Source organism: Pristis pectinata, chromosome 1, assembly GCF_009764475.1.
Source record: "Pristis pectinata isolate sPriPec2 chromosome 1, sPriPec2.1.pri, whole genome shotgun sequence".
NCBI lineage: Eukaryota > Metazoa > Chordata > Chondrichthyes > Rhinopristiformes > Pristidae > Pristis > Pristis pectinata.
The window spans coordinates 36,985,565-37,001,889 of NC_067405.1; the positions used below are offsets into that span (position 1 = coordinate 36,985,565).

General features: G+C 42.0%; 1 protein-coding gene across 2 annotated transcripts in view; it reads left to right on the forward strand.

Annotated features, from left to right (window-relative positions):
• ifih1 (interferon induced with helicase C domain 1) overlaps window positions 1–16,325 on the forward strand; it is a 92,124-nt gene that overhangs the window by 23,814 nt on the left and 51,985 nt on the right. For both annotated transcript variants that reach the window (XM_052011679.1, XM_052011670.1), the window contains exon 3: window positions 5,120–5,344. In XM_052011679.1, the coding sequence (XP_051867639.1) occupies window positions 5,120–5,344 (225 nt within the window). The remainder of the gene's footprint in view (window positions 1–5,119; window positions 5,345–16,325) is intronic.

Sequence of the window (16,325 nt, forward strand, 5' to 3'; positions counted from 1 at the left end):
GAGGTGAACTGGGTGCCTTTGTCGGAGGTAATGTGGGCCGGTATCCCGAAGCGTGCTACCCAGGTTGCAACCAGCGCTCGGGTGCTGGAATCGGCGGTGCTGTCAGTGAGCGGGGCCACCTCCAGCCATCTCGTGAACCGGTTTACCATAGTTAGGAGGTACCGCGCTCCTCACGACATTGGCAGGGGCCCCACGATATCCACATGAATGTGGTCGAATCTCTGGCGCGTGGGTTTGAACTGCTGCGGCGGGGTTTTGGTGTGCTGCTGCACCTTGGCTGCTTGACACCGCGCGCACGTTTTGGCCCATTCACTGACCTGTTTGTGAAGGCCGTGCCACACGAACCTGCTGGAGACTACCCGGATGGTTGTCCTGATAGATGGGTGCACCAAACAGTGTATGGAGTTGAAAACTCACCGCCACCAGGCTGCCGGTACGATGGGGCGAGGTTGGCCGGTAGCCATGTCGCACAGGAGGGTCCTCCCACCTGGGCCTACCAGGAAGTCTTGCAGCTGCAAACCCAAGACTGCGGTCCTGTAGCTGGGCAACTCATCGTCTGCCCGCTGTGCCTCCACCAGTGCTACCTAGTCCACCCCCTGGGATAGGGCCTGGATAGGGCCTGGATAGCTGGCCTGGAGAGTGCGTCCGCCATGACGTTGTCCTTTCCCGAGATGTGCTGGATGTCCGTCCTGTACTCGGAGATGTAGGACAGATGTCGCTGCTGGCGGGCCGACCAGGGATCGGACACCTTCGTGAACGCGAAGGTCAATGGTTTGTGGTCTGTGAATGTGGTGAAAGGCCTGCCCTCTAAGAAGTACCTGAAGTGTTGGATTGCCAGATATAGCACCAACAGCTCCCGGTCGAAAACGCTGTACTTGAGTTCGGGTTGCCGCAGGTGCCTGCTGAAGAACGCCAGGGGTTGCCAGCGCCCCTCGATGAGTTGCTCCAGCATCCCACCGACTGCTGTGTTGGATGCGTCCACTGTAAGGGCGGTTGGAACGTCCGTTCTGGGGTGCACCAGCATCATGGCATCTGCCAAGGCTTTCTTGGCTTGAACGAAAGCGGCCGCAGCCTCTTCGTCCCAAGTAATGTCATTGCCTTTACCTGACATCAGGGTGAACAAAGGGTGCATGACACGGGCTGCTGAGGGGAGGAAACGGCGGTAGGAGTTGACCATACCCACGAACCCCTGCAAGCCTTTGACTGTGTTGGGCCGGGCGAAGTGGCAGATCGAGTCTACCTTGGCGTGCAGGGGCGTTGCCCCGTCTTTGGTAATCCTGTGGCCCAGGAAGTCGACGGTGTCGAGTCCGAACTGGCATTTGGCTGGGTTAATTGGTTGAGGCCAAAATCACTCAGGCGGGATCAGAGCTGGCAGAGGTGGGACAGATGCTCCTGATGATTTCTGCTGGCTATGAGGATGTTGTCCAAATAGATGAACGCGAAGTCCAGGTCGCGTCCCACCTCATCCATTAGCTGCTGGAACGTCTGTGCGGCATTCTTCAGGCCGAACGGCATTCGGAGGAACTCAAACAGGCCGAACAGGGTAATGAGTGCTGTCTTGGGGATGTCTTCAGGGTGTACTGGGATTTGATGGTATCTGCAGACGAGGTCCACTTTGGAAAAGATGCTTGCCCTATGCAAGTTTGCTGCAAAGTCGTGTATGTGTGGCACGGGGTAGCGGTCTGGGGTTGTAGCCTCGTTCATTTGACGGTAGTTGCCGCATGGTCTCCAGCCCCTGGCTGCTTTGGGCACCATGTGCAGGGGGGAGGCCCATGGGCCATCTGACCTCCGTACGATCCCCAATTCCTCCATCCTCTTGAACTCCTCCTTCGCCAGGCAGAGCTTGTCCGGGGGAAGCCGTCATGCGCGGGCGTGGAGTGATGGTCCCTTGGTCGGAATGTGGTGCTGTATTCCGTGTCTGGGGATGGCTGCTGTGAACTGCGGTGCCAGAACCGATGGGAAGTCCGCCCGGATTCTGGTGAATTCGTTCTCCGACAGCGTGATGGAGTCCAGGTGTGGGGCCAGCAACTTGGCTTCGCCCAAGGAGAACGTCTGGAAAGTCTTGGCATGGACTAGCCTTTTCCCGTGCAAGTCAACCAGTAGGCTGTGAGCTCGCAAGAAGTCCCGCCCCCAGGAGTGGTTGGGCCACGGCAGCCAGTGTGAAGTCCCACGTGAACTGGCTAGCGCTGAACTGCAATTGCACTGTGCGGGTGCTATAGGTTCATATCGTGCTACTGTTTGCGGCCCTCAGGGTGGGTCCCAGCTCCCTGTTGTGGGTGTCATACCCCTTTGGGGGTAAGATGCTGATTTCCACTCTGGTGTCGACCAAGAAGTGGCGTCCCGACTGTTTGTCCCAGACATACAAGAGGCTGCCCTGGCGGCCAGCCACCGTAGCCATTAGCGGCGGCTGGCCTCACAGGGCGGGCGACACCAGCAGGTTTCTGTGCCCCACAGCTGGTGGTAGAAATACCACTGTGCGTTGGCCTCCTCACTCCTGCCTCTGGGTTGAGTGCGCTCCGTTGCCGAGCCTGGTCTGTCCTGTCCAACGGACGCCCCACTTTCCTTCTTGACTTTCCACAGCACATCTGCCCGGGCCGCCACCTTCCGGGGGTCACTGAAATCTGTGTCGGCCAGTAGCAGATGTATGTCCTCGGGCAGTTGCTCTAGCAACGCCTGCTCGAACATGAGGCAGGGCTTGTGTCTGTCAGCCAGGGCCAGCATCTCGTTCATTAATGCTGACAGCGGCCTGTCTCCCAAACCGTCGAGGTGCAACAAGCAGGCACCTCGCTCACGCCATGAGAGGCCAAAGTCCTTATGAGCAGTGCTTTGAATGCTGCATATTTGCCTTCCTCCGGCGGCGACTGTATGAAATCCTCAACCAGGGCGGCTGTCTCCTGGTCAGGGGAGCTCACCATGTAATAGTAACGCGTGGAATCAGAAGATATCTGCCGAATCTGGAACTGGGCCTCTGCTTGGTCAAACCACAAGCGTGGTTGCAGCTTCCAGAAGGGTGGCAGTTTTAGCGAAACTGCATGAACGGATGAAGAATTGATCATCTTCGGTCCAAATCCTGTTTGGACCATCGGGGTCACCAATGTAGCGATGGGCTGTGCACTGAGCTAGAAATAACGACACGCAGTCGGTAGGTTGCACTCAAGACTGGTTTATTGCGAACCTCACCGCGCTGGCTTTTAAACAGTTAAGTTCCCGCCCTCTCTGGGCGGTGATGACATCAGAGGTGCGCCATCAGAACCTCTTCCCGCGCACGGGCTTTCTCACCTCGCTGGTGGAGAAGAAGGCCCAGCACCATTTTGTGCCTGGCCTCTCTGCCGACATGCACGCTGTTTTTGGAGCTAGCTCACCTGCGTGGAAGGTGGGTCGCCACAGAATCTCACCATTCATCTGCTTCTGCTTGTCGTATGATCGCCTTTGTCACATTAATGGCCAAGCGATCCATTTTCTTCAAATAGAAGGATCCAATCCCTCCCACCACTTTTCAGTGGTTTTCTCAAACTATAGCATGTTTAAACTTAGAAAAAATCAGGAGTGGTACTGCTAATCCTTTGCTTAAATTTGCGGAAGTTTGGAGTCCGTTTATTCAATATTTCCATATGATATAAGCTGACCTTTTTCTGATCTCTCGAGTTGATGACATAGTAATGTTTTTTTTCTTTTTAATTGAGGAATTATCAGTCCAGTTTTTTTTTTGAAGTTTTTGGTTCTTTTTGGTTTATTATCAATTTTTTTTTGATTTGGGGGTTCTTTCATATAATTAAATTTCATTTCTTTTCAATCTTTCCTTATGTATTTGTTCACTTAATAAGAGAAGGGGAGGTCTAGATTTTTTTTTACTCCTTGTGATTATACATATTAACTGTTATGATTGCTATTCTGATCTCTTTGCACCATATGTATAATTACTAATGTTATATATATTATTTTGTACTAATTTGAAAATTAATAAAAAGATTGAAAAAGAAAGGAATGTGAAGTTAAGTGTTTCTGTTCTGAAGCTGAAAGAATTTTAAGTCAGTTTTTTTATAGTGTACTTGTCTTGGCCATGCATATTACAATGACAATCCATTTTAAATAGCTCATTCTTGATTCTTATCAGCCTTCAATTCCCCAGAATGATGAAGTGTTGTAATTACACATTGTCTCATTAAATATCATAATGACGACTTTGACCATAATTCCTGTTTGGGAATACATTCTGTTTATGCAATAAGGGGGGAGGGGGAAATGAGCTGAATTACATTGTCCTTGGGTAACTGTTACAGAGCAATGGGAGTGCAACCCAAACTCTTTCCAAATGAAGTGAGGATTCACTTGTACTTTTTCCAATTTAGTATATTGCATTTGTTGCTTCCTCTGCACAGGTGAAACCAAGCGCACTTTGTAGACACTTATGTTCAGTCTGCAAATGTAACCTTAGCTTCTAGGTGCATGACACTTTCATTCTCCATCCTACTCACATTCTCACTTCTCTGTATTTTGGTGTTTTACACTATTTCAACAATCCTCAATGACAGCTTGTGGAAGAGCAAGTCATCTTTCAACCAGACACATTGCAGCCCTCAGGACTCAACAATGAATTCAACAATTTCAGAAAACCAATCTTTCCAGTTTGCATCAGATCTAAAGTCATTGACCTGTAACATTAACTGTTTCTTACTGTAGCTGTTGCCATTCCTGCTGAATGTTTTAAGAATTCCTGTTTTATTTCAGAATCCCAGCATTTTATTTTCTCTTCCTCCTCTGTTTTCATTCATTTCCTTTGATTAACATCTCCAACCAAATTAACTTTGATTAACAAGTGTTCACCACCCTCCTGGTCAGCACTATTACCATCACCACTTGTGTCAATGAGTTTTTCATGCTCTCCACCCATTCACAAACATCCCTCTCTACCCCTCCACATTCTCTGCAACATAAGCTAAGTTTGATTTCTAATTTTTTACAGTTCTGATGAAAGATCATCAATCTGAAATGTTAACTCAGCTTCTCTGTTTTTGACTTGCTGAGTATTTACAGTACTTTCCATTTTATTTCAGATTTCTAGCATCTGCAGTTTTTTTTAAAAAATCTTGATTGCGTTCTTTGTTCTTTATTTATGCAGATTCACCAGAAGAAAGTCAAGATTCATCTGGCGACCAGTTGGCAACTGATGTTCAGAACAAAGCAGATGATGCTAACTCAGGCCAGTTAGCTTTTGGAGAAGATGAGCAGGCAATTCAGGACTTGTACAATGAGCCCAATTCTGAAGGGGAAAATGACCTAATCAGCAGTAGAGAAAACAGCATCCTGTCAGACATGTCTGCAATGGAGATATCTGTGAATACAGGTAAAAAAATTGTATTGTCTGCACTCACTGGCGTGATTCTATGAAGGATTTGGATGAGGAAAGAAGAAATGAGGATGCTTTTCATGTGTGGAATTTTCCTGTTTGTTTGCCTTTGCTGTCATCTTAGATCTTCCAGGGCCACTAATTTGTTGTGGATAAGATAGGAAAAAGATTCCCAGACCTCAACTTATGTTATCGAAAGCTTTTGTAGAACTGACCTTGGGAAATTTCTTGCATTACATTTTGGAGATGGTACATTACTGCAGCCACATTTTGCTCAAGGTGGAGAGAGTTAAGCCAGTGGATAAGGAACCAGTCAAGTATGTGCTGTTTCCTAGATGGTGTTGACTTCATTGAGTGTAGTTAGAGTTGCAGGGAAGTGAAATGTTTTCCATCACAGTGCTGGCTTGTGCCTTATGGATATAGTAAAATTCCAGTAATGAATATTTCCATTTTTGATATATCACAGGGAAGGCCACTGATGAAACAGCTTTAGATAATAGGCCCAAGGGCATTGCTTGGGGAATAGCAGTATCCAGGGGCTGAGTTGACTGGTTTCCTTTGTACTGGGTATGGTTCCATCCACTGGAAACTTTTCCCATTATTCCTATTGACTTCAATTTTTCCAAGGCTCCTTGAAGCTAATTTTCCCGAAGTGCTGCTTCAATAACAAGGGCAGTATCTCTGCCCTCTCCAGTGGAATTCAGCTCTTTTGTCTACTTTATTTCAAGGCAATAATGAATTCTGATGCTGAGTAATACTGAGAAAACCCAAAGAGAGCATCAGTGAGCTGCTAGTTGGTGAGTAAATTGGTAGCACTGTTTATGGCCTCTTTAATCATTTTATAAGAATAGAGTGGATTGATGGTTTTTTTTAAACTTTGGGTCTAGAACGTACCTGGGCAATTTTTGACTTTGGCACATAGATGTCAATGCTGTGACTATACAAGAGCAGGTTGGCTAGACAGCAGCCAGTTCAGGAACATGAGTCTTTAGTTTTACAACTAGTCAACTAGTGAGTCCAAAAATTGTACTGTATCAAGTGCTCTTTACCATCTTTTGAGTTTTCATGTTAAGTGAATTGAATTGATTCATGACTGGCTTCAGCTGTCAAGGGGAATCTTCCTCATGTTCTTTATAGGCTAATAAAATAATTTTATATTTGGAACTCATTTTTTGAAGTATAAATTTCTTTGTCCTGCGTATCAATTTTACTCTGTTTAGAGAGATTTAAGCATTACAGGCAACCCCCAGGTTATGATAGTGTTCCATTCCTGAGAACTCTTCATAAACCAAATTATTTGGAAGTCGGAAATGAACAAAAACAGTGTGTGCGAGAGGATCGCAGAAACAGCTGTGATTGGAGAATGAGCAGGCACAGGAAGAGCAGCTGCCAGCCAGCGTCGCTGATTTAGTGAGTGAGCGACCAAGTTTGCTCAGCACTCCCAGCTACGCTGGGCTCGACCCAACCCCTGATTTTTGCAGCTCACGGTGGTGGGGAGAGAAGGTATACAGAAACACTCCCTTCTCACCTGGCAGAAGATGTCTGGAGCCTCCCAGCAAGCCAGCAAATCTATCCCCATCCATCTCAAACACTCGCTCTTATGTACAGACTGTCCATAAGTCAGGCATTCGTAACCTGGGGAGGACCTGTATTTGAAAACATTTCCTCAGTTTTGTCAGTGTGGTTATGATTTTTTTCTTCTTGCAAAGTAAGAATATTTTCTTGGACTTCGTGATGTAGAAATTAGCCGACAAAAGGTAACTAAGAAGCCAAGTGTTGCAACTTCATTTTCTGAAGCATTTCCCTGTAGATCTTGAGATAATGGTAGAATTTGTTTCTGCAATATTTTCATTGTCATAGAGAAAAAGGTAAGAGGTTTGTTTTGGAATTGCCTTGCATTAGTTCAGTCTATTTGCAGAAAGCTGCAACACAAGAGCCTACTGGTAAAATAATAAAGTGGGATAGAATTAGGAGGAAGAAACGCCAATGTTAATATATCTCCACTGGCACAGGGTCTGCATCATAGCCCATTTCAATTAGATGATCATTCAACAATGTCATGCTTAATTTCCCAGAAAGTTCATCCTGTCAGAAGTTTGTTGAGTGAGTATAGGATCTATGTAGATTTTGAAGATTTCTGTTAAGAGTCCCGATAGTAAGAAAGAGAGGAGAAAAACAGTTACTGTTCCTGCTCTGAAAGCCTTTCAGCTGAAAAGTGTATATGTGTCGATGTTAGAGGAAATGTATAGGATAACCTTGGATGTCAACCTTAAATTTTGAGGATTTCAAGAAATAATTACCATAAGGGTGAGGTACTGGGAATCACACCATATTGAAGGATAAAAGAACAAGTAGGAACTTAGCAAAGCACAGGCTCAATTTCCTGCCCACTCCCAACTTTGTTTTGGATGATAGTACCATATCTGTAATTTGCATTTATATGACATGCTTCATCTAAAAGAATTATTATGCTTGCTGCTTGTTTTTCTGCATTATCAAATGTGAGAGTGCTAACCACTAGCAAAGAATTCCCAATACACTCTCAAAGCTTTTATAAAAGTCTCATATTTGTAAATCACAGTACAATTAAAATAATTTGAATTTCTCATTAGCAAGTTAACATTATATAAATCACTAATCTAGCATTACTTGTGACAAGCTATCCACATAAGAAAATAATCAAGTAATTAATAATAGTCTATGAACAGTAATGTTATTTTCATAGTGAAATTAATAGCACTAATAATTTCTTCAGCTGATATTTGAAAAGACGTTCTCTCAGGTTATTTCACACTTCACTATAGGGACTGTTACATTTGGATGAACTGTATTATACTTGGACAGAATTATCTCATTAACTGGTGTAAGAATTCAGATTATTGAAGTCCAAAGCATTTATCAAGTATCTCCCAAATTTATTTTCCCCTATTAAATTTTCACCTTACTGGGTTTCTACCACACTACTCCTGACTGAATGTGAGATGTAAATTGTAAATATTAACAATCAGCTGCTGGCTGATGAATGTTTTGCTTGAATGCAAAAGAGAGCGTTACAAGGTGTGGGAATTTACAGACATAATTAAACAACTGTTTCACAATACAGCCCTTCCAGCTGCTGCCACCCATGAGGTTACTACTCTTTCTATCGCCTTACTGAAAAGTGATAGTGCCCTTTAATTGGCTCAGTCTTTTGAAAAGCTGCAAAATATTATACTTCCCTCTCTCACTCCCACCTTCCATCCCAGTGCCGGTCAGGCAATGAAGGAACGTTTTCTGGACCTCAAACTGTCCTGCATGGCAAATTGATTTGTGGCGGTGGGAATTTCACATTGATGGGCAAAAGGGCAGCTTCCAAACGCATGAGAATCCAGGTATTTTTCTTAGTGCCAGGAAGGAAAAAATGATCTCAACATAGTTGAGTTCTTTCAAACTCGAGATTAAGGACATGCACACATGCACATGCACACTGATCGCTTCTGATCTTATGCTAAAGGAAAAGGTGGTATGGCACTGCTTCCTCTGCCTATTAGTTAATGAGTAATTTACTCTTCTTTGGATACATTTACTATCATTTGTGCCAGCCAATTAGTAAATAGTACATTAAGTAGACAACTGATAAATATAAAGTTTATTCCAAAACAGCTCCATTGGCAGAAGGGATTCTCAGCTCAGTTCCCTATTCCAGATCGAAAATGTCAAAGATCACAGTGTCACAGCTGATCCATGCAGCATTTGATGACTTGAAAAATGTGTTATACACTACTGCACAAAACATCCATTGTGGAAGATAGCCAAGAGGTTAGCAGCTTTTTACTAATGATGTTAGAGTTTCACTAGTAAAATATTACTCTTAATTAAAAGTTAGGGCAGTATTAAGTATTGTACATTATTTTCTTACTTTCGGTGCAATGCCAATGTTGGTAAAATGCAGTATTCATATTTGAAATGGTGTAATTAATTGGAGTGGAAATTGGTACAATCAGTGTATGATATTGCTCAGTTGTTTGTTCCAGCATCCACATCACCCAAAAACCATAAACCATTTCGAACATTTTTTAAAAGTATGCATATGTTAATTACAGTAGGAGTCTTGGTGGTTTTTGATTTTATCCAAGGTCTCCAACGCAAATTATTTTACTATAATTATTGTGATAAAGAAGGTTTGCATTTATATAGCACCTTTCAAAACATCCCAAAATACTCTACAGCCAATGAAGTACTTCAGAGGTTTAGCCACTGATGTAATGCAGTACAACAATGTTGCAATCTCCCATAAACAGCAAGATGATAATGATAAGATTACATTTTTTAAAAATATGAGTTGAGAGAAAAGCATTGACCAGGGTTCCAGGATAATTCCCTTACTCTTTAATATCCACCTAAGAGAGCAGATGGGGCCTTAGTTTAACATCTCATCTGAAACATTTCAGCAGAACTCCCTCAGGACTACACCAAAGGATTGTGCTCAAATATCTAGAGTGGAATGTCAAAGTGGTACAGCAATTGACAATACTATCTCTGAGCTCAAGGAACTTGGGTTCAATCCTGACCGCTAGAGCTGCCTGTGTAGAGTTTGCACATTCTCTCTGTGGCCATGTGGATTTCCTCCTGGTGCCCCAGTTTCCTCCCACATCCCAAAGATATGCTGGCAGGTCAATTGGCAATTGTAGATTGTTCATTGGTGTAGGCTAGATGGCAAAAGAATCAAAAAGGGGAAGTTGATAGGCATGTGAGAGAGGAAGAAGTTGCAGGGCTACTGGGGAATAGGACGAGAGCAAACCAGACTGATGGGATTTCTCTGCTTGGAGCCGGCATAGAATAGATGGCATCCTACTGTGTTGTGTATCAGATATGCCCAGCCTGAAATTTTCTGACTCAACAAACATTTACTGCCAACTGAGTCGCTGCTGCCATATTCACTGTCAGGTATACTAGCCCACTCATGAAAGATTGGGTATTCATAGCGCAGAAGGAAAAGTCATTATCTATTGGGTGGGGGGAGGGGGGGATGTTGCTGATTCGCTAGTGTATGTTTCGTCCTACCACAAGACTTGAATTTTATCCATTAAAAATTGACTGTTTATGACCAGCATAATTGCATAATTTAAAATACTTGGAAAAACTGAAGAATACTTTTTCATTGAGCCTTCTCTTTACTTATAATCTTACCTTTGCCTTTTTTTGGTTTGGCTTGCCTTTCTGGTTCAAAGCAGTTTTGGCATGGTATGCCCAGAAATTGGAGGCACTCTGCGTCGGCGGGAGACCTGCATTCCTGGGAAAGCTATGTGCTTATTCTGCCTGGTAATCTCAGGCAAGAGAAAATGATCTGTTGTTGCTGTTGCACCTTGACATCCACTGGCAACATGGTCCTTGCCCTACTCAAAGGTTGCAGTTGTGGCTGCACTAGGTTACAGATTTCACTGTGGGAATGTTTATTAAAGTACATACATTTTATCTGGTTCTTTCCTGATGTTCAGAGAGGAAAATTGCTTCCTCTGTACATCATGTGTGATCTCCTACCATTCCACCAACTCCTCCTTCACCCCCTCCCTGCAGCTTGTTCTGCACTTTCTCCTTACTATGCAATTTCCTGTCATTTTGTTTTCTACCCTTGTATTGGAACAACTGGTTTGTGCTAAACTGTCAACAAATAATGAATAATATGTTGATCATCCTTTAATTTATACCACTGGGGGCTCTTCCTTGTCACACTGCACTCCAAAACGGCAGGACTGACATCAGATTAGTGTTACATGCTGCCTGAATTTATGTTCTAGAATCCGTTCCAACTCTAGATACTTCACTTGTTCACCGTGCACACATTAATGTCCTTAGCAATGGGCCGTCCATGATTCACTTCACAGAAGTGAATGCACACCAAAGGCCTTTTTTTGCCAATATTCCTTGTGGTGTAACATCCACGTTCTACCCCTTGCTGTGTTTCACAGTCAGTAGCCAGAGTCCAGTATCAACAATTTGCTGAACTGAAAACTGAAACTTTGTGTGATAGGCAGCATTGCTTTATGTTCTAGTTTCATTTACTGCTTTCAAAATGATACTCAAAAGGAAATGGAAACTTATTACATTTCCTCTTGGATTATTGTCGGTGAAGAATTTGTTTGCATTATGTTACTTGACGTATGTTTTTCAGTTAACTTCCTCTGCATGGTCTTGGATTATTTACTAGTTCTACTTAGTCACAGCTTTTTGTCTATAGCTACATAAGAGGCAGTCTCTACAGTTCAGGAGTTGTATGTGTCTACTGCATTTAATTTTCTGATGTGAACTTGACTCTGGACAAGTCCCTAGATAAGTTCTTGCTGGGAAAACTTAATTAAATGTGCCAAATGCTGCTTGTACAGAGAGTTGGTAAGGACTGACAAAACTCAAATATATTTGACTATAGTTTTCTATGGTTAGGGTTAGATATATACTCCTGGGGGAAAAGGTTTCCTTGGTACAGAATGTGGTGAATTGGTGAATCTGGGATAAATAATTATTTATTTTGAAGTAATTTAATATTTTCTCACAACTGCATATATGTATAAAGTGTCCACAGTAGTGGGGAAGATTATACTAATGTGAAGTCCATCAGAAAAAAAACTTGCTTTGATTGGCTGTGTCTGATATAATTGTTGTATAATCACTCCTTTACATACAGCTGCTGTTAGCAATTCTCTTTGTTGCTCATCTGCTTCTTACCCATTGCTTTTTTTAATCCACTTCCACTTTGCTAACTAAATGTCTTTTCCACTGCCTTCAGTTGTGTTAATAAGAGAGGAATGGGAGGTATGACGTGATGGGAAAAGGAGCCACCAATAGTTGCAAACAGTACCTTTTACCCAAAGTAACAGAAGGGGGCATTTAGCCCATAAGGTCCAAGCTGGCCTCCCAGGGGAACAATCCCATTAGTTCCATTCCCTCACTCCTTATTTTCCTGTAGCTCAGCTTGTACTTTTTCACATATGACCATCAGCGTCCCTTGTTTTGCCATTAGCCCACATGAAGGAGTAATTTATATTAGGCAATTAATCTACCAGCAGGTCTTTGGGATGTGTGATTTGAATTTGCTTCCAAAAGTGGGCTTTGTTCTTTTTCTTAGTAAATTTTATACTTATACCAAGAGTAACACAGAAGGAGACCATTTGGCTTATCATGCTGGTCCCCCGGGGAGCAATACCATGAGTTTTATTCCCTCTCTCCGCCTTCCTAAGTAGCTTTTCAACATTCTTTTTCACATGTGCCCATCAACTCGCCTTGTATTTTTTTTGCCATTAACATGAATAGGTAATGTGGGAGGAAATGGGATCATCAGAAGGAAACCTGCACAGTCACAGAGAGAACATGCAACATCACACAGACAGCACCCAAGGTGAGGATCAAACTTGATTCCCTGGAGCTGTAAGGCAGCAGCATTAACTGCTGCATCATCATGTCACCACAATTAAAATCTGCAATTATACATCCTGTCTGTCATTCTTTATATTTGTGGCATTTTCCCTTTCCCTTTATCTCATTGCTGTTAGAAAATAAAATCTGTCACAAAGGTTATATTAGAAATGAAACTTTTATGTAATCAAATGAGAGATCAGAATAACCAGTTGTCTTCAAAACTGAATTGATGTTAATGTTGCAAATTGAAGTAACATTAATGTAGAGGAGAATTCTACTCCTTCCTCATTTTCTCTTATTTACATTCTCTGACATTAATTCCACTTATCCTCTTACACTCAAACAGTATAAAATAAGCTTTGAAATTTATTCATTTACTATCCAAAATAATTTGAAGATAAAATTTTCTTTATTCTTAATGATTAGACTTGGCACTTTATTGGTAAGAGCAACTTGTTTTATTTGTTTGTGTAAAGATAAACATGTCTGTACAATATTTAATCAATATTTAGTAAAACTATATGGATATTACATTACCCATTAAGCATTGTGTAGCAAGTGTGCACACCAACGGATGTGGAATGGGATTCAGCTCCCATTGGCACCTATGAGGTTAGGGTCTTTTTCAGCATTTTTGGCCCCTTACCTCAAGCTGTCTTTGTTCTCTTCTATGTTAACTTGCTCTATTGTTGCTATATATATAATTAATATTTCATAGGGTAGCCTTTGCTCCTGCTGGTTTCAGGCCAATTCTCTCCTATCTTCCCCTTTCATGCCTTGACTATTTCCTTATTCTCCAAATTTTCTACAAATACATTCTATTATTATCCCAACCCGTTAACTCAGCAAATTGACCCAAGGGTTCCCACTCTTATCTAGACACAGTTGCTTTAGCAAGTAGTGATCTTTATGAGAAGACCTTATTCTGCAAAATTTTACCTTCTCCCTTTCTGCTTTTAAATTTGAGAGCTAAAGTAGTCTGCACCAATATTTCTTATTTCACTTTTGTTTCAGTTAATTCCTTACTATTTACCTGCTATTTGCAAATTTCATGATAGTTACAAGCAAGTATAAAACTAAGCAAGATAGTGCTGGGGATTCATAGCTTCCCTTAAACTAAGAGTATATGTATTTAAGTAGATGTTTTAATTAAGCATTGTAGTCATCATAATTAATTAATGAAGGATAGAAAATTTGGAAATGATTTGGTCAAGTTATCTTTAGCCTCAGTCTATTTCTTACAAAATGCTAAGTAGAAAGTACCAGAAGGAGACAAATTGTTATCTGTGAACGTAATGACTAAATATTGCCAATATTTCTCGGGGAATTAGGCACTCTACACAAAATCATACTATAAAGTGTAAATTTAGCCCACAGTCAAAGGTCAAGGTGAAATGATTGAGTCCAGTGCCATGCTTTTGGAATGAAACAAGTAAAAGACAAAAGAAACAATTCAATAGATGGTGTTAATTGTTTGCTTTGGAACTTGCTTGGAAACAGTGGTGGCTCAACACTGAACTACTGGCATTTATCTCCTGGTAGTGTCAGGATATTTGTCTCCACCAAGATACAGAAGTCCTGAACTTACTGGCAAATTACTGCTGGCAGTTCTCCAACTGTGTTTTGATATTGGTCTCACCAAGAAAGAATTTGCTGAATTTTCCAAGAGTTTCAGCAGGGAATCTGGCCACTGGAATTGAGCCAAGATAGACATGGTGTAGCAACAGTGAGCACATTCATTTGAATGGAAAGAAATGGCTGTGAAGGTGAAGGGTAAATATAATGTAATTTTCAATTTTTAATTACTTAAGTTATTTAAATACGTGTGTTTTTAAAAGAATAATATTTTTATGTTTTTGTTTGTTTAATTGATATTATTAGTTTTTAGATGTGACTGAATTCAGGAACATTCAGAAACATCCAAAGCTGTGGACAACTTTGACGGTTGACAAAGCTGGATGTTGGCTTTGACAGCAAGCAAAGTTTCTTTCAACAGTTTCATGGGCAGGATTTGTTCTGTGCTATCCATGCATTATAGTGCATAACACCCTGCCGCTGTGTAGAGCCCTGCCATTAGGGATCAGGAAACATTCACCGGCAATTCTACATTATTGAATCTGCAAAAGGTAAGTTTTTTCCACATGTTAGTGGCAAGTGCAGGCAGCTTGCCACAGACAGCAAGTTCTGGTCCACATTTCAAAAGCTGTAATTTTTATAATTTTTTTCTTAAATGTGTATTTTAGGCACTGGAAACATTAGAAATTAGAAGAGAAAATTGTACTCTGATTTCAAAATTTAGTTCTGTTTATTTTAGTTTTGGAACTCAGTTTTGGGAGTGCATCACACATTGCTATATTGCTCATTTGGTACTACTCATTCAATCCTATTTTAAAACTATTGATTGAGGGGAAAATATTGAAGTATGACACCAGCTGTTGACTTATTTTCATTCAGGCATGCTACCAGGTCTTCAGCTTCCTGCTTGAATCTCTCCAATCAGATTTTCACAACTAGGCGAGATGTAAATTGCCCATCCTAAGTTTCAAGAGACATTCTCTTTTAATGCCTCTTTTGTTCTTCCAGCAAGGAGGACTGCACTTGTCCAGGGCCTATTTTTAGATAGCTTCCTCCTTTTCCCTATCTTTATGGTGCTCATCAAAAGCATCATCCCCAGCTTTGAGGAAAGCTTTCCCATATACACTGAGAGGACTCAGCTCTGTACTCTGCCATCTCTCCCAAATCTTCCATTGTGTTTCTGTCTAATCTTAGGTCTTTGATAGGCCATATTTTTCTCCAAGTAAACATTGGGAAAACTGAAGACGCCATCATCCTCTCCTGTAAAGTTATCGTTATCACCAGTTCTCTTCAACCACTGCCTCAAGCTAAACCCAACTGATGCCTTCTGTGGCCTTTAGGAAAATTAAACTCATTAAAAACTTTTCTGCCTGCATCTTACCTTGCAGTAGATCCTGCTCACCTGATCCAATTGTCATATTGACATATGCTGATTATGGAGTCCCTGTTATGCAGTCCTAAATCCCCTTGGATTTGAATTACTTTGCAGCTCTGCAAAGTGATTTGAATGTTCTTCAGTGTTGAAGGACCAAAATAAATAAATGTTGTTGCAGGACTGATTGTTCAATACCCCTTTCCCCAGTTAAAGCCAGGAACCAACTCTTTAAAGGGCTTCCCTGTGCATTGGGGAAGGATTATTATTTAAAGCAGAAATTATTTAAATTACAGACATTTCCTATTTTCTTGCTTCCTCAGCCCACCTTTGCAATCCACTTCTCCCTATGTGCTGTCCTGAAAGCCAATTTTTTTTCCCTCCTTCTCCTTCCTGCTTTTATCCTGCGTACTTAAAGAAATGGTTTAAAATTACTCTTCTCTTTTCAGTTTCCTTCCTGAAGCACTTCCTCCAACCTTACACCCCCTCCATTAGGACTCAGCCCACACCACTGGACAACCAAGGACTAAATCCCCATTTCACTTTCAGCTGCATTCTAAGAAGCACCCATGATCAATTGGTCCAAAGTACTGTCCATATCCATCTAGTTCCCTACTGACTTTCAATTTCCACCTAACA